We start from the raw sequence: 26,079 nt of genomic DNA on the forward strand, positions 1-26,079 counted from the left end.
GTCATCACATCGCGCCCTGCCGGCAGGCCGGGCCTTCGACCTATCGAGCCGCCGAGGGAGGCCGGAGGTGAGGGGGAGGCTCTGCGCCTGCGCGAGGAGGGTGACCGGAAGTGGCCGGGTAGGGTGAGGGTTAGGGCGGAAGTGCGCAGTTCCCCCCCCCACACACACACACACTACACCATTTCATTTTGACACCTGGTTCCATGTTTTGTTTTGTTGTCCGTCTCCCCCTTCTAGACTGTGAGCCCACTGTTGGGTAGGGACCATCTCTATATGTTGCCAATTTGGACTTCCCAAGTGCTTAGTCCAGTGCTCTGCGTACAGTAAGCGCTCAATTCTTTCATTCATTCAGTAGTAAGCGCTCAATTCTTTCATTCATTCAGTCATATTTATTGAGCACTTACTGTGTGCCAACTTGGACTTCCCAAGCGCATAGTCCAGTGCTCCGCACACAGTAAGCGCTCAATTCTTTCATTCATTCAGTAGTAAGTGCTCAACTCTTTCATTCATTCAGTAGTAACCACTCCATTCATTCAGTCATAATTATTGAGCGCTTACTGTGTGCCAACTTGGACTTCCCACTTAGTCCAGTGCTCTGCACACAGTAGGCAATCCACTCTTTCATTCATTCAGTAGTAAGCACTCAATTCTTTCATTCAGTAATATTTATTGAGCGCTTACTGTTGCCAACTTGGACTTCCCAAGCGCTTAGTCCAGTGCTCTGCACACAGTAAGCGCTCAATTCTTTCATTCATTCAGTAGTAAGCGCTCAATTCTTTCATTGTCATATTGATTGAGTGCTTACTGTGTGCCAACTTGGACTTCCCAAGCACATAGTCCAGTACTCTGCGCACAGTAAGCGCTCAATTCTTTCATTCATTCAGTAGTAAACGCTCAATTCTTTCATTCATTCAGTCGTATTTATTGAGCGCTTACTGTTGCCGACTTGGACTTCCCAAGCGCTTAGTCCAGTGCTCTGCACACAGTAAGCGCTCAATTCTTTCATTCATTCAGTAGTAAGCGCTCAATTCTTTCATTGTCATATTGATTGAGTGCTTACTGTGTGCCAACTTGGACTTCCCAAGCACATAGTCCAGTACTCTGCGCACAGTAAGCGCTCAATTCTTTCATTCATTCAGTAGTAAACGCTCAATTCTTTCATTCATTCAGTCGTATTTATTGAGCGCTTACTGTTGCCGACTTGGACTTCCCAAGCGCTTAGTCCAGTGCTCTGCACACAGTAAGCGCTCAATTCTTTCATTCATTCAGTAGTAAGCGCTCAATTCTTTCATTGTCGTATTGATTGAGTGCTTACTGTGTGCCAACTTGGACTTCCCAAGCACATAGTCCAGTACTCTGCGCACAGTAAGCGCTCAATTCTTTCATTCATTCAGTAGTAAACGCTCAATTCTTTCATTCATTCAGTCGTATTTATTGAGCGCTTACTGTTGCCAACTTGGACTTCCCAAGCGCTTAGTCCAGTGCTCTGCACACAGTAAGCGCTCAATTCTTTCATTCATTCAGTAGTAAGCGCTCAATTCTTTCATTGTCGTATTGATTGAGTGCTTACTGTGTGCCAACTTGGACTTCCCAAGCACATAGTCCAGTACTCTGCGCACAGTAAGCACTCAATTCTTTCATTCATTCAGTAGTAAACGCTCAATTCTTTCATTCATTCAGTCGTATTTATTGAGCGCTTACTGTTGCCAACTTGGACTTCCCAAGCGCTTAGTCCAGTGCTCTGCACACAGTAAGCGCTCAATTCTTTCATTCATTCAGTAGTAAGCGCTCAATTCTTTCATTCAGTCGTATTGATTGAGTGCTTACTGTGTGCCAACTTGGACTTCCCAAGCGCATTGTCCAGTACTCTGCGCACAGTAAGCGCTCAATTCTTTCATTCATTCAGTAGTAAACGCTCAATTCTTTCATTCATTCAGTCGTATTTATTGAGCACTTACTGTGTGCCAACTTGGACTTCCCAAGCGCTTAGTCCGGTGCTCTGACCTGAGCGCTGACCTCATCTGGAATACGGGGATTAATAATAATAGTGACGGCATTTGTTAAGCCCTTACTCTGGGCAAAGCACTGTTCTAAGCGCTGGGGAGGATCCAAGGTGATCAGGTTGTCCCCCGGGGGGCTCACAGTCTTCATCCCCATTTTACAGATGAGGGAACTGAGGCACAGAGAAGTGGACTTGCCCAAGGTCACACAGCTGACAGTCGGCGGAGCCGGGATTAGAACCCACGACCTCTGACTCCCAAGCCGGGGCTCTTTCCATTGAGCCACGCTGCTTCTCTATGAAGACTGTGAGTCCCACGTGGAACAACCCGATCACCTTGGATCCTCCCCAGGGCTTAGAACAGTGCTGCGCACATAGTAAGCGCTTAGCAAATACCATCATTATTATTATTATTATGTTGGTATTTGTTAAGCACTTACTATTCTAAGCACTGGGGTGGATACGAGGTGATGAGGTTGTCCCACGTGGGGCTCACATCTTCATCCCCATTTTCTTTCATTCATTCATTCAAGCGTATTTATTGAGCGCTTATCGTGTGCAGAGCACTGGACTAAGCGCTTGGGAAGGACAAATCGGCAAAATATAGAGACGGTCCCTACCCAACAACAGGCTCAGTCTAGAAGGGGGAGACAGACAACGAAACAAAACAAGTAGACAGGTGTCCATACCATCAGAATAAATAGAATTATAGCTATATACACATCATTAGTAAAATAGAGTAATAAATATGTACAAATATATACAAGTGCTGTGGGGAGGGAGGGGAGGAGGAGAGGAAAAAGGGGGGAAATCATAATAATGGTGGCATTTATTAAGCGCTTACTATGTGCAAAGCACTGTTCTAAGCGCTGGGGAGGCTACAAGGTGATCAGGTTGTCTCACGGGGGGCTCACAGTCTTCATCCCCATTTTACAGATGGGGTCACTGAGGTCCAGAGAAGTGAAGTGACTTGCCCAAAGTCACACAGCTGACGAGTGGCGGAGCCGGGATTTGAACCCATGGCCTCTGACTCCAAAGCCCGGGCTCTTTCCACTGAGCCACGCCGCTTCTCTGTGTGACCGAGCTCCACAAACCACCCAAGTTATGTCACTAAAAAGGATCCAAAAGGGCAAGCTTCAAAATGAGATTTATTTTCCAAGAGAAACTTGCCCTTTTGGATCCCTCTGAATAATATAACTTAGCTGGTTTGTGGGACTCAGTCAGGATTCACTGAAATATTTCGTCTTTGGTTCCCCCAAACCTAGCTATCTACTCCGCCAAAGTGTAAACTACATTTTTTATTTTAAAAAAAAACACCAAAAGAGCCTTCCCTGCCCCAAATAAAGGTATCATTTCACATTTGGACATTATTGTTTCTCATTTTAGGATAAGCAGAGGGAACTTATTTGGGAATCCAGTGTGGTTCAAGATGAGCTTCCTGTTGCCTAAACTGGTGTGCAAAAAGGATGTCGACCAGGCAATAAAAAGCACGGCGGAAAAGGTTTTGGTTCTCCGATTTGGGAGAGATGAGGATCCCGTTTGTCTGCAGCTGGATGATATTGTGAGTGGATTTTTTTTTTTAAAGGCTCTCCTTGACGCTCTTTAATCAGAGGCAGCGTGGCTCAGTGGAAAGAGCCCGGGCTTTGGAGTCCGAGGTCATGGGTTCAAGTCCCCGCTCCGCCAGTTGTCAGCTGGGTGACTTTGGGCAAGTCACTTCACTTCTCTGGGCCTCAGTTCCCTCATCTGGAAAATGGGGATTAAGACCGTGAGCCCTCTGTGGGACCACCTGATCACCTTGTAACCTCCCCAGCGCTTAGAACAGTGCTTTGCACATAGTAAGCGCTTAATACATGCCATCATTATTATTATTATTCTTACAGGCTTCCATTTTGGACCTCGGCACCCCTGGAGAAGCGGTGTGGCGTAGTGGCTAGAGCACGGGCCTAGGAGTCCGAAGGTCATGGGTTCTAATCCCAGCTCCGCCACGTGTCTGCTCTGTGACCTGGGGCAAGCCACTTCACTTCTCTGGGCCTCAGTTACCTCATCTGTAAAATGGGGAATAAGAGTGTGAGCCCCACGTGGGACAGGGACTGTGTCCAACGTAACTTGAATCTACCGCAGTGCTCGGCACATAGTAAGCGCTTAACAAGCACCATAATTATTAATTATTATTACTTGCACAATGGTCGTGTCATGGGAGACAGTACGTAAAGTGCCCGCCTACATCTTCCCACCAACCTTCGCTCCTTTACCCCTGGGGATCAATCAATCAGATTTATTGAGCACTTATTATGTCCCCCAGCTGCGAGCCCGTTGTTGGGTGGGGACCGTCCCTATATGTTGCCGACTTGTACTTCCCAAGCGCTTAGTACAGTGCTCTGCGCACAGTAAGCGCTCAATAAATACGACTGAATGAATGAACAAACTTGGGAGAGTACAGTGTAACAGCACTTACAATCCAGAGTGAGAGCCAGACATTTATATAAATTCATTCATTCAATCGTATTTATTGAGCGCTTACTGTGTGCAGAGCACTGTACTAAACGCTTGGGAAGTACAAGTCGGCAACATATAAATGTTACGGATATATTCGTAAGGGCTACGGGGCTGAGGGAGGGGTGAATAAAGGTGACAAATTCTAGCGCAAGGGTGACACAGAGGAGAAGCATAGCTCAGTGGAAAGAGCATGGGCTTTGGAGTTAAGAGGTCATGAGTTCAAATCCTGACTCTGCCACCTGTCAGCTGTGTGACTTTGGGCAAGTCATTTAACCTCTCGGGGCCTCAGTTACTTCATCTGTAAAATGGGGATTAAGAGTGTGGGACAACCTGATCACCTTGTAATTTCCCCAGCGCTTAGAACAGTGCTTTGCACATAGTAAGCGCTTAATAAATGCCATTATTATTATTATTATTAAGGGAACGGGAGAGGAAATGAGGGCTTATTTGGGGAAGGCCTCTTAGAGATGTGCTTTTAATAAGGCTTTTGAAGGTGGGAAGAATGATCATGGGTCAGAAATAAAGACGGAGGGAGTCCCAGGCCAGAGGCAGGAGGTGGACAAAAGGACAATGAGGTGATTGTAAATGCTATTATTTTATATATGTTTGTACAGATTTATTACTCTATTTTACTTGTACATAGTTACTATTCTATTTATTTTATTTTGTGAATATGTTTTGTTTGTCTCCCTCTTCTAGACTTTGAGCCCATTGTTGGGTAGGGACCGTCTCTATATGTTGCCAACTTGTACTTCCCAAGCGCTTAGTCCAGTGCTCTGCACACGGTAAGCGCTCAATAAATACGATTGATGATGATGGTTGTACTTCCCAAGCACTTAGTACAGTGCTCTGCACACAGTAAGCGCTCAATAAATATGATTGATGATGATGGTTGTACTTCCCAAGCACTTAGTCCAGTGCTCTGCACACAGTAAGCGCTCAATAAATACGATTGATGATGATGGTTGTACTTCCCAAGCACTTAGTCCAGTGCTCTGCACACAGTAAGCGCTCAATAAATACGATTGAATGAATGATTAATTTATAGCTGAGGTGAGGAATTTCTGTTTGCTGGGGAGGTGGATGGGGGACCACGGTTACCTCATGTAAGAGCGCTGCCACCAGCACGGTCGGGTAGTATAGACGGAGGCCACGCAGATGTATCCACGCATCATCCCTGTGCCGGGGCATCCCTCCTAAAACCTCAAATAAGAATAATAATTCCAGTGAAGAAAAAGTTCAAGTGATTTACCTCAAGTAGAGTGATGGAACCGAGGTGAGAATTTGTTTCTGCCGCTTCAAGGTTCGTTGTAACTTCATTGATAATAACAAAAATGCTTTATCCCCCCGAAAAAAGCTGCTTTTTTGTATTGTAATTTGTCTCTTAATATCCATAGCTTTCCAAGACCTCACATGACCTAAGTAAAATGGCTACCATATACCTGGTAGATGTGGACAAGACACCAGTTTACACGCAGTATTTTGATATCAGCTATATTCCATCCACCGTCTTTTTCTTCAACGGGCAACACATGAAGGTGGATTATGGGTAAGTTGATTTACCCGAATTTGTTTCTGCAAAACTAACAGTTCAGTAAAGCAAGAATAGTTGTGTGTGTGTGTGTATCTGTGTGTATCCTTTCTCATTCTACTGTTAAGAGGGCAGATTCTCCACTACGTGTACGTTCTCTCCAATTTTATATTACCTTATTTTAGAGACGGATTGAATTTCTTCTTGAAAAGAGGTGATTGTTGATGCTAAGCACTCCAGCAGGTAAGAATTCGTTCATTCAGTCGTATTTATTGAGCGCTGTGTGCAGAGCACTGTACTAAGCGCTTGGGAAGTACAAGTTGGCAACATATTGTTGGGGTACCCCTTATCAGGACCCCTCTCCATCCCCCCCATCTTACCTCCTTCCCTTCCCCACAGCACCTGTATATATGTATATGTTTGTACTATTTATTACTCTATTTATTTATCTATTTTACCTGTACATATCTATTCTATTTATTTTATTTTGTTAGTATGTTTGGTTTTGTTCTCTGTCTCCCCCTTTTAGACTGTGAGCCCACTGTTGGGTAGGGACTGTCTCTATGTGTTGCCAACTTGTACTTCCCAAGCGCTTAGTACAGTGCTCTGCACACAGTAAGCGCTCAGTAAATACAATTGATTGATTGATTGATTGACTGACACTCACACTCATCTTTAAAAGACGGCAAACTTGTAAAAATCACTGAGGCCCTTTCCTGAGGAGCAGTAGCTCTGTATTGTATTTTCATCATTCGTCCTCCCCACAGAATTGACTGGAAAAATCTGTGGCTTATAAGTTCCTAAGTTTTTTCTTTTTTTATACGGCATTTGAGCACTTAATATATGCCAGGCACTATACTTAGCCCTGGGCAGGAAACAAGTCTACAAACTCTATTGAATTGTATTCTTCCAATTAAGTAAGCACTCAGATAGCATTGATTTTATAGTACGAACTATCCTTACTGGGGAAAGACCTTGAATAACCAAGTCTTTATTTTTAAACATTTTAAGGGCATGAAATCTGATAAATCCTGAAATTTGTACATTTCCAACTGAGCAGCCCTCATTCTTGTGTGTTAAACCCTGAGCCGAGAACACCATCCTCCCCATCTTCCCTGTTCCTTCCGTACTATCCCCTCATTTCCACTGCTCTTGAAACTTCACCTCTGTGATGAAACCTTCTCTGCACAACTGGACGGCATTTGACAATTTTCCCCAAACTAAAATGACTTAATCTGGGATATACAGTCAATTCATCTTTGACAAATGTCTCTGGCCTTGCATATTTTTTAGACTGTGAGCCCTTTTAGACTGTGAGCCCACTGTTGGGTAGAGACTGTCTCTATATGTTGCCAATTTGTACTTCCCAAGAGCTTAGTACAGTGCTCTGCACATAGTAAGCGCTCAGTATGATTAATGATAATGATGATTTTTGGCTATCTTGCTGTTGCCTTTTTTAGATAATAATGATGGTATTCGTTAAGCGCTATGTCCCAAGCGCTGTTCTAAGCGCTGGGTGAAACTCGTAGATGTCAAAGGTTTGCTTTACATGCATAATAACCATGTTGTGTCATCTGAAAATAACCTCAAGTAAAATATAAACTTTTGTTTCTATTTATTTATATATTATTTATATTTAGAGAAGCAGCGTCACTCAATGGAAAGAGCCCGGGCTTGGGAGTCGGAGGTCATGGGTTCATTCATTCATTCATTCAGTCGTATTTATTGAGCGCTTACTGTGTGCAGTTTAAATCCCGGCTCTGCCAATTGTCAGCTGTGTGACCTTGGGCAAGTCACTTAGCTTCTCTGTGCCTCAGTTACCTCATCTGGAAAATGGGGATTAAGACTGTGAGGCCCACGTGGGACAACCTGATCACCTTGTACCTTCCCAGTGCTTTGCACATAGTAAGTGCTTAACAAATGCTCTGCACATAGTAAGTGCTTAACAAATACCATCGTTATTATAATTACTTTAAATAGAGCCTAATAATACAGATGACTATTGGGTAAGAGCACTTCTAGCAACAGTAATGCCTCTACAGCTAACTTGTCTTCCCATTTTGGTTTTCTTAACCGCTTTTTTAAATCTCTGAACAAGGTATTTTTCTCCACTGTTTTCTTTAGATCCCCGGATCACACTAAATTTGTGGGAAGCTTCAAAACCAAGCAAGACTTCATAGACCTGATTGAAGTGATCTACCGGGGAGCAATGCGAGGAAAGCTTATCGTCCGAAGCCCCATCGATCCCAAGAACGTTCCTAAATACGACCTTCTCTATCAGGACATTTAGCCGGGGGCAGTGGTTCAACCAGAGTTCAAAACAGCGCGTTAAAACCAACCGACGCCCTCCCTCACTGTAATGGATCACAAAGCAGATGCCACCATCCTCGTATTTGGGAAGAAAGGTGAAAAATCAGTTCACAGCAGGGATCAGGGGCGGCGAGATCCTAGCCAGAGTCCTCTCAGATCGCCTACTGAAGACTATCGTGGACGGTGCGATCTTGGAATCGCACCGCGGCTTCGGAGCGGAGCAAGGCACGGGAAACCTGATGGACGAACAGTCCGGGATCTCTGCAATTCCCACAGACCTTACCGACACGCTTGCTAACAGCAGGCGATCTGCGGTCTGGAAACCGCTTAGGGAATCGGGTTGCCCGAACAATTCACAGATGACCTCGTGATTGGGGAAAACCAGTCACGTATCGGCCTGCGCCAGGAAAGTCGCACACACAATAAATTTTTAAAAAATCTACTTCTTTTTAATGTTTCTGATCTCAATACTAAAGGATGTCAGCAATCGAATCTAGAGCCAGGATTCTACTTTATAAGCGGGGCAGGTCACGGTTGAAAGATGACTTGAGTTATCCTCATGATTGTCCTTCATCACCTGACCAAGAAAAGGACTCTTGATTTGGGGAGGTGGGAGGAGGGGGGTCTTGGCTGGCCGTAATCCAAACGGAAAAGCACACACCAGAAGGTCGCGGATTGACACTCCCCGCAGGGTAGATTCCTCACCTCCGATGGTCTGCTCCAATGGCATCTGAGACACTGCTAAAACCCTGCTCTCTGGAGCAAAAAGAAATGTCGTCAGGACCCCTTCTCCCAAAGAAAGTCCGTGGCCCAGGTCCTCCATCACTCTCTGTGGCTAACAGTAGCAGGGTGGTCTCTGCAGCCGCCTTAGCCACAGATAAACTAAGTAAAAACGTAGCAGGATTTAAGTTCGAGGTGCTGACGGCTTCATGAAGAGAAGCCAATATTCATGTGAACGAGTGAACTCCTCTGGCTTCCTCTTACAAGCAGCAGGGCCTAGTGGAAAGAGGAGTCAAGAGGACCTGGGTTCCAAACCCGGCTCCGCCACTCGCCTGCTGTGACACCTTGGGCAGGCCACTTAACTTCTCTGTGCCTCAGTTCCCTCACTGGCAAAATGAGGGTCCAATACCTGTTCTCTCTCCTACTGCGAGCCCCAGGCTGGGACCTGATTTTCTAGTACCTACTCCAGGGCTTGGCACATAGTAAGCGCCTGACAAATACCACAATTATTATTATGACGTACGGATTACCCGCTGGTCAATCACATATTGTACATATTTACTATTCTCTTTATTTTATTTTGTTAATATGTTTTGTTTAGTTGTCTGTCTCCCCCTTCTAGACTGTGAGCCCGCTGTTGGGTAGGGACCATCTCTATATGTTGCCAACTTGTATTTCCCAAGCGCTTAATATAGTGCTCTGCACACAGTAAGCGCTCAATAAATACGATTGAATGAGCCCACTGTTGGGTAGGGACCGTCTCTATATGTTGCCAACTTGTACTTCCCAAGCGCTTAGTACAGTGCTCTGTACAAAGTAAGCGCTCAATAAATACGATTGAATGAATGATTTTTTTAAAAAATGACCTTTAGGGCACCTGTCCCCAGAGAGCATTATAAAATCCCTCCCTTGAATTTGCCCTGCATCTGGTTATGTAATAATGATAATGATAATAATAATCAATCAATCAATCGTATTTATTGAGCACTTACTGTGTGCAGAGCACTGTACTAAGCGCTTGGGAAGTACAAGTTGGCAACATATAGAGACAGTCCCTACCCAACAGTGGGCTCATTTATTAAGCGCTTACTATGTGCAAAGCACTGTTCTAAGGGCTGCGGACGTTACAAGGTGATCGGGTTGTCCCACGTGGGGCACACAGTCTTAATAATAATAATAATAATAATGATGGCATTTATTAAGCGCTTACTATGTGCAAAGCACTGTTCTAAGCGCTGGGGAGGTTACAAGGTGATCAGGTTGTCCCACGGGGGGCTCACAGTCTAAATCCCCATTTTCCAGATGAGGTCACTGAGGCCCAGAGAAGTTAAGTGACTTGCCCAAAGTCACACAGCTGACAATTGCCGGAGTCGGGATTTGAACCCGTGACCGCTGACTCCAAAGCCCGTGCTCTTTCCACAGAGCCAGGCTGCTTCTCATAATGATGGCATTTATTAAGCGCTTACTATGTGCTGTTCTAAGCGCTGGGGAGGTTGCAAGGTGATCAGGTTGTCCCACGTGGGGCTCACAGTCTTCATCCCCATTTTACAGATGAGGTCACTGAGGCCCAGAGAAGTTAAGTGACTTGTCCAAAGTCACACAGCTGACAATTGGCGGAGCCGGGATTTGAACCCATGACCTCTGACTCCCAAGCCCAGGCTCTTTCCACTGAGCCACGCTGTTACTCTTACTTAATCCCCATTTTACAGACGAGGCACAGAGGCGTGAAGTGACTTGCCCAAAGTCACACAGCCGAGAATTGGCAGAGCCGGGAGTTGAACCCATGACCTCTGCCTCCGAAGGCCGGGCTCTTTCCGCTGAGCCACGCTGCTTGTTAAGCGCTCACTATGTATGGGCCCAACACTGTTCCAAGACTGGGGTAGATACAAATTAATCAGGTGGGACGCAGTCCCTGTCGCACACGGGGCTCACAGTCTTAATCCCCAGTTGGAGACATTCTTTAACGAACACTACACTACCGCCCACCCCGCGCCTCACTCACTTGAGAAGGGCCTCCAGGTCCCTTTTGACCGCCTTGACCACAGGTGGGCCCTGATAAACCAGCGCGGTGTACAGCTGGACTAGGGAGGCGCCCGCGCGGATCTTCTCCAACGCATCCTGCCCGCTGCTGATCCCGCCGACTCCGATGATGGGGACTCGGCCTGGGGATTAAAAGGAAAAACGCCCGGGATCTGAGGAAACCACATCCCCGTCCTCTAGTTTCGCTCCGACCCTAGAAAGAGTCCCCTTCCTTCCTCTCCCCCTCTCCATCCCCCCCATCTTACCTCCTTCCCTTCCCCACAGCACCTGTATATACGTATATATGTTTGTACGTATTTTTTACTCTATTTTATTTGTACATATCTATTCTTTTATTTTGTTAGTATGTTTGGTTTTGTTCTCTGTCTCCCCCTTTCAGACTGTGAGCCCACTGTTGGGTAGGGACTGTCTCTAGATGTTGCCAACGTGTACTTCCCAAGCGCTTAGTCCAGTGCTCTGCACACAGTAAGCGCTCCATAAATACGACTGATGATGACGAAGAGGGCGACCAAGCAACCCGCTCTTCGCCACCGCACGCTGAAATGAAACAGCAGCAGCAGCAGCAGCGAGGCCCGCGGCCTTACCCTGCGTGAGGGAGTACATCTCCCGAACGGTCTGAGTTGCTAGATCTCGGAGGGGCTTCCCGCTCAAGCCTCCGGTTTCGGACCGCAGGGCGCTCTGGAGACCGGCTGGACGGCTGACTGTGGTGTTGGTGACGATCAGCCCGTCAATACCCAACTGCGGATGGGGGGAGAGAGGGGAGGGTCAATCAATCAATCAATCAATCAATCAATCGTATTTCTTGAGCGCTTACTATGTGCAGAGCACTGGACTAAGCGCTTGGGAAGTACAAATTGGCAACACATAGAGACAGTCCCTACCCAACAGTGGGCTCACAGTCTAAAAGGGGGAGACAGAGATCAGAACCAAACATACCAACAAAATTAAATAAACAGGATAGAAATGTGCAAGTAAAATAAATAAATAGAGTAATAAATATGTACAACCATATATACATATATACAGGTATACAGGTATATATATACATATATACATATATATACAGGGTCACTTGTCGAGCCCGGACACAAAGAGCCCGCTATTCTCGGGCCTCGAGGACACTAAACGACCCTGTCCGACGTACCTTGGGTGACTGCCCACCTAGGGAAACACCCCCACACAGATAACTCATTCTTTCCCCCTAAACCTCCGGCGCCCAAGGGTTTATTTATTTACGCACGGCCCAAGATTTAAGCCTCAACACCAAGCTGAGAGCTAGGCAGCTTGGAGGAAAGAGTGGCTTGACAAATTCAAGGATGCCGCCGCATGTCTGCTGTGTGACCTTGGGCAAGTCACTTAACTTCTCTGAGCCTCAGTTACCTCATTTGTAAAATGAGGATTAAGACTGTGAGCCCCACGGGGGACAACCTGATCCCATTGTATCCCCCCAGCGCTTAGAACAGTGCTTTGCACATAGTAAGCGCTTAACAAATGCCCCCGTTATTATTATTATTGAGAGAGGGTCCCACCTAGATGAGGAGAGAGGTCAAAGGAGCTGGGCATTAGAAGGAAGGAGCTGGCCAAACCTTGGCAAACAACTTTTCCTTAATTACTTTGATGGTATTAAGTGCTTATTACGTGCCAGGCACCATACTAAGTGCGGGGGTAGATACGAGCTAATCACGTCGGACACGGTCAACGTCGCACACGGGGCTCACCGTCTAAATCCCCATTTTACAGCTGAGGTAACCGAGGCACAGAAGTAAGGTGACTCGCCCAAGGCCACGCAGCCGTCAAGTGAGGGAAGTGGGATTGGAACCCAGGTCCCTCTAACTCCCAGGCCCGAGCTCTACCCCTTAGGCCATGCTCCTCATCAACTGTGACAAGAGCCATAATCAGCTCAACAACCACAGAGAAAAAAGTAGAATGTGGGCCAACAGAAAGAGCGTGAGGCCGGGAGTCAGAGGAACCGGGTTCCAATCCTTACTCTCACTTGTCTGCTGTGGAACCTTGGGCAAGTCATTTAACTTCTTTGTGCCTCAGTTTCCCCACCCGTAAAATGAGGATTAACTCCTTCTCCCTCTTAGACCGTGCGCCCTATGTGGGACAGGGACTCAGCTCCAACCTGATTACCTTCTATCTACCCTACCGCTTAGAACAACGCTCAGCACATGGTAAACAGATGGTAAGCGTTTAACAAATACGGGAATTACCATTACCACCATGCCAGAAACAGCTTTATCCTGAATTCAATCTGTAGTCCCTATTGCCGCAGGCCTCAGATCAGTCCTCCACATGTAGGAAATCAATCAATCAATCGTATTTATTGAGCGCTTACTGTGTGCAGAGCACTGTACTAAGCGCTTGGGAAGTACAAGTTGGCAACAAGTTGGCACCTGTATATATGTATGTACATATTTATTACTCTATTTATTTATTTTACTTGTACATATCTATTCTTTTTATTTTATTTTGTTAGTATGTTTGGTTTTGTTCTCTGTCTCCCCCTTTTCGACTGTGAGCCCACTGTTGGGTAGGGACTGTCTCCATATGTTGCCAATTTGTACTTCCCAAGCGCTTAGTCCAGTGCTCTGCACATAGTAAGCGCTCAATAAATACGACTGATGATATAGAGACAGTCCCTACCCCACAGTGGGCTCCCAGTCTAAAAGGGGGAGACAGAGACCAAAACCAAACATACTAACGAAATAAAATAAACAGAATAGATATGTACAAGTAAAATAGATAGAGTAATAAATATGTACAAACATATATACAGGTGCTGTGGGGAAGGGGAGGAGGAAAGATGTACAAAGGTCGTAGTCGGGATTTGGGGGGCAAAATTGAGCTTGGATAGCCCCCGATCCAGGCCTTTCTTTTTACCTCTCTCACAACACTAGCAATATCCTTTTTGTCCTGGGCTGACAGGTCTGGGGCGATCTTCACCAGCACAGCTGGCTTGCGTTTGACCTCTAAGCTGTCCCTCTCCTTCAGCACCTGCAGACAAAACATGACCGGCACTCTTGACATAAGCAGAAAACTCACTCTTCGGAGGCTGTATCTAGAGCCCTCGGTTTCTTAGGGGGAGTCCGAAAACGTTTGCAACGTCAGGCCCGGCACAAATTGGTGCAGATGACATACCTTAGTCAACAGATTGCGCAGTTCTGCTTTCCCCTGAAGGTCCCGCAATCCAGCTGTATTAGGGCTGGATACATTCACCACTAAGTAATCCGCTAACGGACCCAGCACCCGAACCCCTTCTGCATAATCAGACGCAGCATCCTGCGAGCTCTTATTCTTCCCTAAATTTATTCCCAATGGCATGCCATCTGTAGGAGAAACATTAAGGCATTACAGAACAAGGGTTATTCAAATACTGTATTCCGATTTTTTTGCTGGGGGGAGAGGGCTGTGGCTGATATAGCCACCTGTCACCATCAGCATCCAACATTCCTAATGCAAGGAATTACCCGTCGTGTACTCAGCTCTGTTGACTCTTGGAAAACTGCCACCACACCCAGTTGTTGCAGGAATCTTGAAAACACTAAATAAAGCCTTGTTCTGAAGCACGTCTTCAGCATCTGTCACCATCAACATCCAACATTCCTAGTGCAAGGAATTACCCCTCGTGTATTCAGCCCTGTTAACTCTTGGAAAACCGCCACCACGCCCAGTTGTTGCAGGAATCTTGAAAACACTAAGTAAAGCCTTGTTCTGAAGCATGTCTTCGGCATCTGTTTCAATTCCCTGACCAAACCGTACCATATGTGGAGAGCAGTTGTTCTCCCCACACTTTTCGTAAGATTAAAACGAATCTCCATGTGCCAAATATTCACATATCATGCATAATGCTGCTTATGAGCAGACAGAGGACAGACACTGGCACCCTAAACCCGGATTTAGAAGTGCCTTTGTTGGTTCTACAAGAGGGAATGTAAAGGATGGGAGTCTAGTTCACCTGATTTTCTGGGAAATTTTGATTTAGGTCTAGGGTTTTCTGGGAATTCTGCTGAATGTCTAACCAAATACAGGTAGTCAGGAGTTGCCCAAATCGATTTACTTTTCGGTGACCAACTAACTTGCAGATTGCGAGGTCTCTTCCAATCAGTTATGAGAAATTGGTTTGGGAAGACGAGTCACTGACCTCGAGATAACTGAATCGCTTATCCGTGTGTCATCTGCCAAGTTGACAGGGGTTAGGATTTTGATGGGAACAGTTCAGGGACTCCTTTCCCAGGGGGCTATGTGGCATTTTCCAGTAGTGTTCCTAGGGACACTGCTAATAAGAGGAAAAAAGCTTCCCAGCAATTCATTACAAGGCATCCAATTGTAATCCAATCTTCCCCGAATATAAAGCATGTCCAGCTGAATGGCCAGGGTACCAAAGGCATTTCAGCGTATGGATTTCCCTTTGTTTCTCCAGGTATACTAATAAGAAGGGACTACAGCAGGAAACAAAGTAGGGTCTTCTGTTCTCCGGAAAGAATACGTTTACAAAGCTCAGGAAGGGAAGGGGCACTGGGGAAAATAGCAACCCCAAATTGATTTTTCTCTAAATCACAAACAAGAAGATTTAGGATTGCACTCCCACATACTCTAAAGGAGGACAGCTGGTAGCAGTCATAGGAGCATCTGACAACGTGCTCTCTGCCCACAATCTAACAGGACAGACAACATTAAAAAACGAAAACCAACAACTAGAGGGGCTGAAATAAGCAAATTTAGAGGGCACGCATCTATCTACAGATTGGTGGATGAGCGTTATGAAGGGTGTTATTAAATTACAAAGCACATGAGTCGGCTAAAGGGATGATTTGGTTCAGAGTGCTGGGAAATTAATCAAGGGAAGCTTGTTGAAGAAGGTGGGATTTTAAGAGGGATCTGAACGTGAGGAGAACCATGGTCGGTCTGACGTAGGGAGGAAGGGGGTTCTAAGCCAGGGGAACAGCACGACCCAAGCGGGAGACTCGAGAGTGAGGACCGGCTGAAAAGTTGGTTTGGGAGGAATGAAGCGTGATTTGGGGAACAGCAAGTGAAAAGAGCAAATAGATAAAGTGGGGCAAGTTGGTAGAGTCTTGAAACCGAATGCACTGAGCTTTTTGTTCGACGGAGACACGGGAAACCATTGGACCGTCTGGCAGAGACAACAGATATGGGCTGAGTGAAGTTTTAAGAAGCTGGCTCGTGCAGCAACATCTAGTACAGAATGGAAGGCGGGCAGAGGCTGGGGGCAGGGAAACCAGCAAGGACCATGAGTGACATTCAGACAGGTTCTCTCTCCCAGGAGGCCGGTTCTATTTTATTTTCTAGCTTGCCCGTAAACCTTTACAACTTTCCCAAACGCTTTACCGCTAAAACCCTGATTCGCTATATGAGGAGGGAGCCTGGATATGAAGCCTTTTAATTCACCAGGAATACGCTCCTACGGTTTATTCCAAGTTTTTCTAGACTCGTGCGGGAAGCCAGACGTCTGTTATACCTTCTGTGAGCTTGGTCTGTATTTGCTGCCGGGCTCGTAGCCTGCGCTCCACCACTGCGAATCCGTGGCTGTTAAATCCATATCTGTACGGTGACAAGAGAATGAGAGAAAGTTCTCGAGGGGGGCGGGGTGACGGCACTTTTGACGAAGGGTGAATAAAACTGGCTTGGATTTTTTTCTTTTTATGGTATTTGTTAAAGCACGTACTATGCGTCAAGCATTGTTTTAAGCTCTGGGGTAATCAGGACACAGTCCCTGTCCCACACAGGGCTTACGGTCTGAGTCGGAGGGAGGAGGACTTGACCCCCAATTTACAGATGAGGTCATTGAGTCACAGAAGTTAAGTGACTCGGCCAAGGGCACACAGCAGTCAGGTGGCGGAGCCAGGATTAAAACCCAGGTCCTCTGACTCCCAACCCCCTGATCCTTTCATTAGGCCGCATTGCTTCCCCAGGGAGGAGTCTCATTACCAAGTCTACCAGAAAAGAATAAGGAACCTCTGACAACTTTAGGCTCAGGGAAGAAAGAATGTGGTAAAAAAGCTAACTCCCTGGACAATGCTCAGGTTTGTACCTAAGAATGACAAAGCTGCAAGTTCACATCTGGTTTGGAGAAAAAAGCCTCTGCTTCCAAACCCTCATCTTCTCGCCCACCTGTTAATGACGGCCTGGTCCTCTGGGAGCCGGAAGACTCTGGGTTTGGGGTTTCCATCCTGAGGTTTTGGGGTGACGCTTCCAACCTCCACAAACCCGAAGCCCATTTTATACAGTCCATCTACAGCTTCCCCATGTTTGTCAAATCCTGCAGCCATTCCAACTGGATTTCGAAATCTCCGTCCGAGGACGCGCACTTCCTGAGGAAACGGAGAATCCCAGGTTTCAGAGAGTCACCAGCGTCAGTCAGCACGGAGCACCGCCAATCTGGTACCTCACTTTCCGCTATCTCTCCTTCCCTTCACAAAAGGGTCGGGATTCCCCCTGATGCTTTCTTCACAGAGCAAATAAATGCCAGGCCCTGCTTCCTTTCTTTGGGAATATGTTCCTATTTTTCTTGTTTCACTCCATTCCCGCCTTTCCTCCGGGAGCATCTTTTTGACCCTAACTTCAGAGGTCCTGTAAGAAAGGCTCTCGACGGGACGATAACGGAGTCTCCCGTCAGGAACGACGGCTGAGTCACGGTTCTGCCGGAGCCCCCGGGGTGAAATGAGAAACAGAACCATTAGAGTACATTTTTAGCCACTGTCAACATAGTCCTGATTCAATACTAAATATATACCGTGCTCTTTATTCAACGGTCCTTGTCCACCCGTCAGGCAAGGCTCCGAGCTACAGAAAAGCCTTAGTCAAATAAAACGGATAAGTCCATGAACAACTAGCTGACTCCTGAAACAACATCAGAATAAGTTCTTCTCTTCACGTGGCAAGAAAACACAACATAAAAGAATCCCAAGACAAAATCCCGTTCAATAAAATAGAGTATGCCTTTCTTTTCCTAGGAGGCCTCTGTGTGCCTTTGGTACAGCGGGAATATACAACGCAAGAGGACTCTGCCACTTGTCTGCTGTTTGACCCTGGGCAAATCCCTTCGCTTCTTTATGCCTCAATTAGCTCATCTGGGAAATGGGGATTGAGACTGTGAGCCCCACAGGGGACTGGGTCCAACTTAATTTGCTTGTATCCACCCCAGCGCTGAGTACAGTGCCTGGAACGTACTAAGCGCTTAACAAATGCCATCATTATCATCATCTCCTGGATCCACCCTCTCCACCCAAACCGCTACCACCCTCGTTTAAACTGTCATATCAATCAATGAGATTTATTGAGTGCTTCAATGACAATGTCCTCTTCTGGTTCTTCTCCGGGCTCTTGCTTCTATCAGATAATATAATAATAATAATAATTATAATAATAAGCACCCGATAAATTCAATTGAATGAAGCGTCATTCAGTCGTATTTACTGAGCGCTTACTGTGTGCAGAGCACTGTACTGGGCACTTAGAAAGTACAATACGGCAAGAAAGAGAGACAATCCCTATCCAACGGCGGGCTCGCTGTCTAGAAGGGGGGAGACAGACAACAAAGCAACTAGACAGGTGTCAACACCATCAGAATAAACAGAATTATAGCTAGATACTAGATACTATATATTATAGCTAGATACTAGATAGCTAGACATCATTAATAAAATAAATAGAATAACAAATATGAACAAATATAAACCAGTGCCGTGGGGCAGGGAGGGGGTATTCATTCAATCGTATTTACTGAGTGCTATAAACCAGTGCTGTGGGGCAGGGAGGGGGGTATTCATTCAATCCTATTTATTGAGTGCTTACTGTGCGCACAACACTGTACTAAGTGCTTGGAAAGTCCAATTTGGCAACAGATAGAGACAATCCCCGCCCAACAACGGGCTTACAGTCTAGAAGTGGGGAGACAGACAACAAAACAAGAATACAGGAGGCAACAGCATCCAAATAAATAGAATTATAGCTACATACACATCATTAACAAAATAGAGTATTAAATATGTACAAATGTACACAAGTGCTGCGGGGAGGGGAAGGGGGTATGGCAGGGGGAGCGATGGGGAAGGGAGGAGGAGAGGAAAAGGGGGGGCTGAGTCTGGGAAGGCCTCCTGGAGGAGGTGAGCTTTCAGTAGGGCCTAGAAGAGGGGAAGAGTGATTGGCGGCTGTTCATTCATTGATTCATTCAATCGTATTTATTGAGCGCTTACTGTGTGAAGAGCACTAAGCGCTTGGAAAGTCCAATTTGGCAACAGATAGAGACAATCCCCGCCCAACAATGGGCTTACAGTCTAGAAGGGGGGGAGACAGACAACCAAACAAGAACACAGGCGTCAACAGCATCCAAATAAGCAGAATTATAGCTATACACCCATCATTAACAAAATAGAGTAATAAATACATATTTATTTCTATTATAATAAAAATATAAAAAATAAAATATTTTTATTTATTTATAAAAATAAAATATAATATAAAAATAAAAAAATGATTTTATTTATATTTGTGTACAAATGTACACAAGTGCTGTGGGGAAGGGAAGGGGGTAGGGCGGGGGGAGCGATGGGGAAGGGAGGAGGAGGGGGAGGAGAGGAAAAGGGCGGGCTGAGTCCGGGAAGGCCTCCTGGAGGAGGTGAGCTTTCAGTAGGGCGTAGAAGAGGGGAAGTGTGATAGGCGGCTGTTCATTCATTCATTCATTCAATCGTATTTATTGAGCGCTTACTGTGTGCAGAGCACTAAGCGCTTGGAAAGTCCAATTTGGCAACAGATAGAGACAATCCCTGCCCAACAACGGGCTCGCTGTCTAGACGGGGGGAGGCAGACAACAAAACCAAACAAGTAGACAGGCGTCAACACCATCAGAATAAATACAATTATAGCTGGATACCCATCATTAATAATATAGAATAATAAATATGTACAAATGAAATAAATAGAATAATACATATGTGCACATAAAATAGAACAAATACGTACAAATAAAATAAATAGAACAGCGTGGCTCAGTGGAAAGAGCCCGGGCTTTGGAGTCAGAGGTCATGGGTTCAAACCCCGGCTCCGCCAATTGTCAGCTGTGTGACTTTGGGCAAGTCACTTCTCTGGGCCTCAGTTACCTCATCTGTAAAATGGGGATTAAGATTGAGACCCTGGTGGGACAACCTGATCACCTCGTAACCTCCCCAGCGCTTAGAACAGAGCTTTGCACATAGTAAGCACTTAGTAAATGCCATTATAAAAAAAGAATAATGTATATGTATAAACAAAATAGAATAATAAATATGGACAAGTAAAATAAGTAGAATAATAAATATGGGCAAATAAAATAAATACAATAATAAATATGGACAAATAAAAGAAACAGAACAATAAATACGGACAAATAAAATAAGTAAAACAGTAAATATGGACAAACAAAAGAAATAGAATATGGACAAATAAAATATGTAGAATAATATGGACAAATAAAATAAGTAGAAAATAAATATGGATAAATAAAATCAATAGAATAATAAATATGGACAAGTAAAATATATACAATAATATGGACAAATAAAATCAATAGAATAATAAATATGTATAAATAACAGAGTCATAAATATGGACACATAAAATAAAAACAGCAAGAAATACGGAGAAATAAAATAAATAGAGCAATAAATATGGACAAATAAAATAAATAGAATAATAAATATGGACGAATAAAATAAATAGAATAATAAATATGGACAAATAAAATAAGTAGAATAATAAATATGGAAAAATAAAATAGGTAGAATAATAAATATGGGCAAATAAAAGAAATAGAATAATAAATATGGGCAAATAAAATAAATAGAATAATAAATATGGACAAATAAAATAAATAGAATAATAAATATGGACAAATAAAATAAGTAGAATAATAAATATGGGCAAATAAAATAAGTAGAATAATAAACATAGACAAATAAAATAAGTAGAATTCATTCATTCAATCATATTTATTGAGCGCTTACTGTGTGCAGAGCACTGTACTAAGCACTTGGGAAGTACAAGTTGGCAACATATAGAGACGGTCCCTACCCAACTATGGGCTCATAGTCTAGAATAATAAATATGGGCAAATAAGTAGAATAATAAATATGAACAAATAAAATCAGTAGAATAAATATGGACAAATAAAATAATTAGAATAATAAATATGGGCAAATAAAATAAATAGAATATATATGGACAATTAAAATAAGTCACTTGTCCGCTGTGTGACTTTAGGCAAGTCACTTAACTTCTCTGTGCCTCAGTTACCTCATCTGTAAAATGGGGATTAAGACTGTGAGCACCCCCCACCCCCCCCACACCCGCCGCGGGACAACCTGATCACCTTGTAACCTCCCCAGTGCTTAGAACAGTGCTTTGCACATAGTAAGCGCTTAATAAATACTATTATTATTATTAAGGGCTGTGGGGAGGGCAGAGGGAGGAGGAGGAGGAGGAGGGAAGGCCTTTTGTTGTCTGTCTCCCCCTTCTAGACCGTGAGCCCGCTGTAGCATAGGGACCGTTTCTATATGTTGCCAACTTGTAGTTCCCAAGCGCATAGTCCAGTGCTCTGCACAAAGTAAGCCCTCAATAAATACGACTGAATGAATTAATGAATATTTATTACTCTATTTACTTATTTATTTTACTTGTACATATTTATTCTATTTATTTTACTATGTTAATATGTTTGCTTTTGTTGTCTGTCTCCCCCTTCTAGGCTGTAAGCCCGCTGTTGGGTAGGGACAGTCTCTAGATCTTGCCAACTTGGACTTCCCAAGCGCTTAGTCCAGTGCTCTGCACACAGGAAGCGCTCAATAAATACGATTGAATGAATGAATATTTATTACTCTATTTATTTTACTTGTACATATTTATTCTATTTATTTTACTTTGTTAATATGTTTTGTTTCGTTGTCTGTCTCCCACTTCTAGACTGTGAGCCCGCTGTTGGGTAGGGACCGTTTCTGTATGTTGCCAACTTGTACTTCCCAAGCGCTTAGTCCAGTGCTCTGCACACGGGAAGCGCTCAATAAATACGATTGAATGAATGAACGTTCATTACTCTATTTGTTTTACTTGTACATATTTATTCTATTTATTTTACTTTGTTACTATGCTTTGTTTTGTTGTCTGTCTCCCCCTTCTAGCCTGTGAGCCCGCTGTTGGGTAGGGACCGTCTCTAGATGTTGCCAACTTGGACTTCCCAAGCGCTTAGTCCAGTGCTCTGCACACGGGAAGCGCGCAATAAATACGATTGAATGAATGAATATTTATTACTCTATTTTACTTGTACATATTTATTTTATTTTGTTAATATGTTTTGTTTTGTTGTCTGTCTCCCCCTTCTAGGCTGTGAGCCCGCTGTTGGGTAGGGACCGTCTCTATTATGTTGCCAACTTGGACTTCCCAAGCGCTTTGTCCAGTGCTCTGCACACAGTAAGCGCTCAATAAATACGACTGACTGACAATGAATGAATGAAGGCCTCCTGGAGGAGGTGACTTGTCAGTAGGTAGGAAGAGAGCTAGCATGGAGGCTGAGGGGCAGAGGAGGAGGAGGAGGAGCCGGGGATGGGCAGCGTGAGCAGGCTTCCCGGAGGAGGGGATGGGCAATACCATCACAATAAATACAATTATAGCTAGATACCCATCATTAATAAAATAGAATAATAAATATGTACAAATGTACCTGTGTGTGTGTATATATATATATATATGTATATATTTGAACGTATTTATTACTCTATCTTATTTGTACATATTTATTGTACTTATTTTATTTTGTTTTTAGGTTTTGTCTTGTCTGTCTCCAGCTTCTAGACTGTGAGCCAGCTGCTGGGTAGGGACCGTCTCTATTATGTTGCCAACTTGTACTTCCCAAGTGCTTAGTCCAGTGCTCTGCACACAGTAAGCGCTCAATAAATATGATTGAATGAATGAATGAAGGAAGGAAGGAGGAGGAGAGGAAAGGGGGGGCGGCTTCCCAGAGGAGATGAGGTGTGGGGCGGGGATGGGCAATACCATCAGAATAAATACAGTTATAGCTAGATACCCATCATTAATAAAATAGAATAATAAATATGGACAAATGTACACAAGTGCTGTGGGGTGGGGGGGGCGATGGGGAAGGGAGGAAAGGGGGGGCGGCTTCCCCGAGGAGGTGAGGTGTGGGGCGGGGATGGGCAATACCATTAGAATTAATACAATTACAGCTAGATATCCATCATTAATAAAATAGAATAATAAATACGTGGAAATGTACACAAGTGCTGGGGGGAGAGATACGGAAGGGAGGAAAGAGGGGTGGCTTCCCAGAGGAGGTGAGGTGTGGGGCGGGGATGGGCAATACCATCAGAATAAATACAGTTATAGCTAGATACCCATCATTAATAAAACAGAATAATAAATATGCACAAATGTACCTGTATATACATGTTTGTATGTATTTATTACTCTATCTTATTTGTACACATTCATTGTATTTATTTTATTAATAGGTTTTGTCTTGTTGTCTGTCTCCCACTTCTAGACTGTGAGCCCGCTGTTGGGTAGGGACCGTCTCTATTATGTTGCCAACTTGGACTTCCCAAGCGCGTAGTCCAGTGCTCTGCACACAGTGAGTGCTCAATAAATGCGATTGAATGAATGAACTTGTACTTCCCAAGCACTAAGCGCTCAATAAATGCGATTGGATGAATGAATGAACTTGTACTTCCCAAGCACTAAGCACTCAATAAATATGACTGAATGAATGAATGAGTGAAGGGAGGAGGAGGAGGAGAGGAAAGGGGGGGCAGCTTCCAGGAGGAGGTGAGGTGTGGGGCGGGGATGGGCAATACCATCAGAATTAATACAATTATAGCTAGATATCCAAATAAAATAGAATAATAAATACGGACAAATGTACACAAGTACTGTGGGGAGGGGAAGGGAGAAGGAGGAGAGGAAAAAGGGGGGCGGATTCCCGAAGGAGGTGAGGTGTGGGGCGGGGATGGGCAATACCATCAGAATTAATACAGTTATAGCTAGATATCCATCATTAATAAAATAGAATAATAAATATGGACAAATGAACACAAGTGCTGTGGGGAAGGCAGAGGGAGGAGGAGGAGAGAAGGCCTTTTGTTGTCTGTCTCCTGCTTCTAGACTGTGAGCCTGCTGTTGGGTAGGGACTGTCTCTATTACGTTGCCAACTTGGACTTCCCAAGCGCTTAGTACAGTGTTCTGTACACAGAATGAATGAATGAATGAATGAATGAAAGCGCTGTGGGGAGGAGAAGGGAGGAGGAGGAGAGGAAAAGTGGGGGCGGCTTCCCAGAGGAGGTGAGGTGTGGGGTGGGGATGGGCAATACCATCAGAATAAATACAGTTATAGCTAGATACCCATCATTAATAAAATAGAATAATAAATACGTGGAAATGTACACAAGTGCTGGGGGGGGGGGTTGGGGAAGGGAGAAAAGAGGGGTGGCTTCCCGGAGGAGGTGAGGTGTGGGGCGGGGATGGGCAATACCATCAGAATTAATGCAATTATAGCTAGATACCCATCATTAATAAAAGATAATAATAAATACATGGAAATGTACACAAGTGCTCGGGGGGGGGGCGATGGGGAAGGGAGGAAAGTGGGGGCGGCTTCCCCGAGGAGGTGAGGTGTGGGGCGGGGATGGGCAGTGCCATCAGAATAAATACAGTTATAGCTAGATATCCACCATTAATAAAATAGAATAATAACTAGGGACAAGTGGACACAAGCGCTGGGGGGGGGGGGGAGGTGAGGTGGGGTGTGTCGGGGCCCTCGGGGTGGACTCACGAGCAGGGGGGAGTCCGTGCGGGGTCGGTGCGGGAGGAGGCCGAGGGCGGCGATCCTGAGGGCCAGCCCGTGCGCCGCCTCGGCCGCCAGCAGCCCCCGCACCAGCGGCATCAGCCCCGACGCGTACAGCCGCTCGTCCCCCGACGCCGTCAGGTAGCAGCCCAGCAGCACCACGCCGCCGCCCAACACCGTCGCCGCCTCCCGCGCTCGCTTCTAAGGACGGACACGGGCGGGGCGGGGCGGGATGGCCGTCAGCCGCCATCGTCGCCTCACATCCCGCCGCCTCCCATCCCGCCCCGTCGGCCCTCACCCTCAGCAGCCGCCCCGCCATGCCGCCCGCCGGGCCCCGCCCCTTCCGCCCCCGCCGCGCCCTATTGGACGAGCCCTCGCCGCCGCCCTCCAATCACGGGGAGGGACCGCCCGCCGCTGCCGCAGTACCGCGCCACGATTGGACGCGCGGTCTGTCGCTCAGCGGAGCCCCGCCCCTTCGCTCATTCATTCATGCGATCGTATTTATTGAGCGCCCTCACCCTCGGCGGCCGCCCCGCCCCTTCCGCGCCCTATTGGACGAGCCCGCGCCGCCGCCCTCCAATCAAGGGGAGGGACCGCCCGCCGCTGCCGCAGGACCGCGCCGCGATTGGACGCGCGGGCTGTCGCTCAGCGGGGCCCCGCCCCTTCGCTCATTCATTCATGCGATCGTATTTATTGAGCGCCCGCGGCCTCCCGCCCCGCCCCGTCGGCCCTCACCCTCGGCGGCCGCCCCGCCCCTTCCGCGCCCTATTGGACGAGCCCGCGCCGCCGCCCTCCAATCAGGGGAGGGACCGCCCGCCGCTGCCGCAGGGTCGCGCCGCGATTGGACGCGCGGGCTGTCGCTCAGCGGGGCCCCGCCCCGTCACTCATTCGATCGTATTCATGGAGCGCTTTAGCGCCTGGGAAGTCCAAGTTGGCAACATCGAGAGACGGTCCCTACCCAACAGTGGGCTCACAGTCTAGAAGGGGGAGACAGACAACAAAAAGCCAAACATATTAACAAAATAAAATAAATAGAATAGACATGTACAAGTAGAGTAAGAAATATGTACAAACGTATATACATATATACAGGTGCTGTGGGGCAGGGAAGGAGGGAAGGCAGGGGGCATCCGCTCG

General features: G+C 45.8%; 2 protein-coding genes across 3 annotated transcripts; one reads left to right on the top strand and one right to left on the bottom strand.

The window, feature by feature from the left end:
- On the top strand, positions 1-8,771 carry TXNL4B (thioredoxin like 4B). 2 transcript variants are annotated; one of them, XM_038753851.1, is made up of 4 exons: positions 1-67; positions 3,386-3,560; positions 5,893-6,044; positions 8,151-8,771. In XM_038753851.1, exons 2-4 carry the CDS (start codon positions 3,429-3,431, stop codon positions 8,314-8,316), a joined length of 450 nt encoding a protein of 149 aa, XP_038609779.1. In that variant the 5' UTR covers positions 1-67; positions 3,386-3,428; the 3' UTR covers positions 8,317-8,771. The 2 variants fall into 2 exon arrangements, with proteins under 2 accessions (XP_038609779.1, XP_038609780.1); XM_038753852.1 differs by lacking the exon at positions 3,386-3,560 and having other exon boundaries at positions 16-67.
- On the bottom strand, positions 8,764-25,264 carry DHODH (dihydroorotate dehydrogenase (quinone)). The gene is made up of 9 exons (XM_038753850.1): positions 25,241-25,264; positions 24,931-25,143; positions 17,229-17,428; positions 16,576-16,658; positions 14,238-14,425; positions 13,980-14,093; positions 11,681-11,834; positions 11,059-11,218; positions 8,764-9,092 (listed from the first exon to the last, which is right to left on the bottom strand). The coding sequence occupies exons 1-9, from the start codon at positions 25,259-25,261 to the stop codon at positions 9,038-9,040; spliced, it is 1,188 nt and encodes a 395-aa protein (XP_038609778.1). The 5' UTR covers positions 25,262-25,264; the 3' UTR covers positions 8,764-9,037.
- Between the last annotated feature and the right edge of the window lie 815 nt (positions 25,265-26,079).

This window comes from Tachyglossus aculeatus, chromosome 11 (genome assembly GCF_015852505.1).
Source record: "Tachyglossus aculeatus isolate mTacAcu1 chromosome 11, mTacAcu1.pri, whole genome shotgun sequence".
NCBI classification, from domain to species: Eukaryota; Metazoa; Chordata; class Mammalia; order Monotremata; family Tachyglossidae; genus Tachyglossus; species Tachyglossus aculeatus.

Coding starts and splice junctions, on each gene's coding strand:
- DHODH (XM_038753850.1), bottom strand. CDS start 25,261: ATGGCGGGGCGGCTGCTGAGG. Junction 16,659..17,228: donor GACCAGGCCGTCATTAACAG/GTGGGCGAGAAG, acceptor GTCACCGTACAG/ATATGGATTTAACAGCCACG. Junction 9,093..11,058: donor GACCTGGAGGCCCTTCTCAA/GTGAGTGAGGCG, acceptor TTTTTGCTCCAG/AGAGCAGGGTTTTAGCAGTG.
- TXNL4B (XM_038753851.1), top strand. CDS start 3,429: ATGAGCTTCCTGTTGCCTAAACTGGTGTGCAAAAAGGATGTCGACCAG. Junction 3,561..5,892: donor GTCTGCAGCTGGATGATATT/GTGAGTGGATTT, acceptor TAATATCCATAG/CTTTCCAAGACCTCACATGA. Junction 6,045..8,150: donor CACATGAAGGTGGATTATGG/GTAAGTTGATTT, acceptor TGTTTTCTTTAG/ATCCCCGGATCACACTAAAT.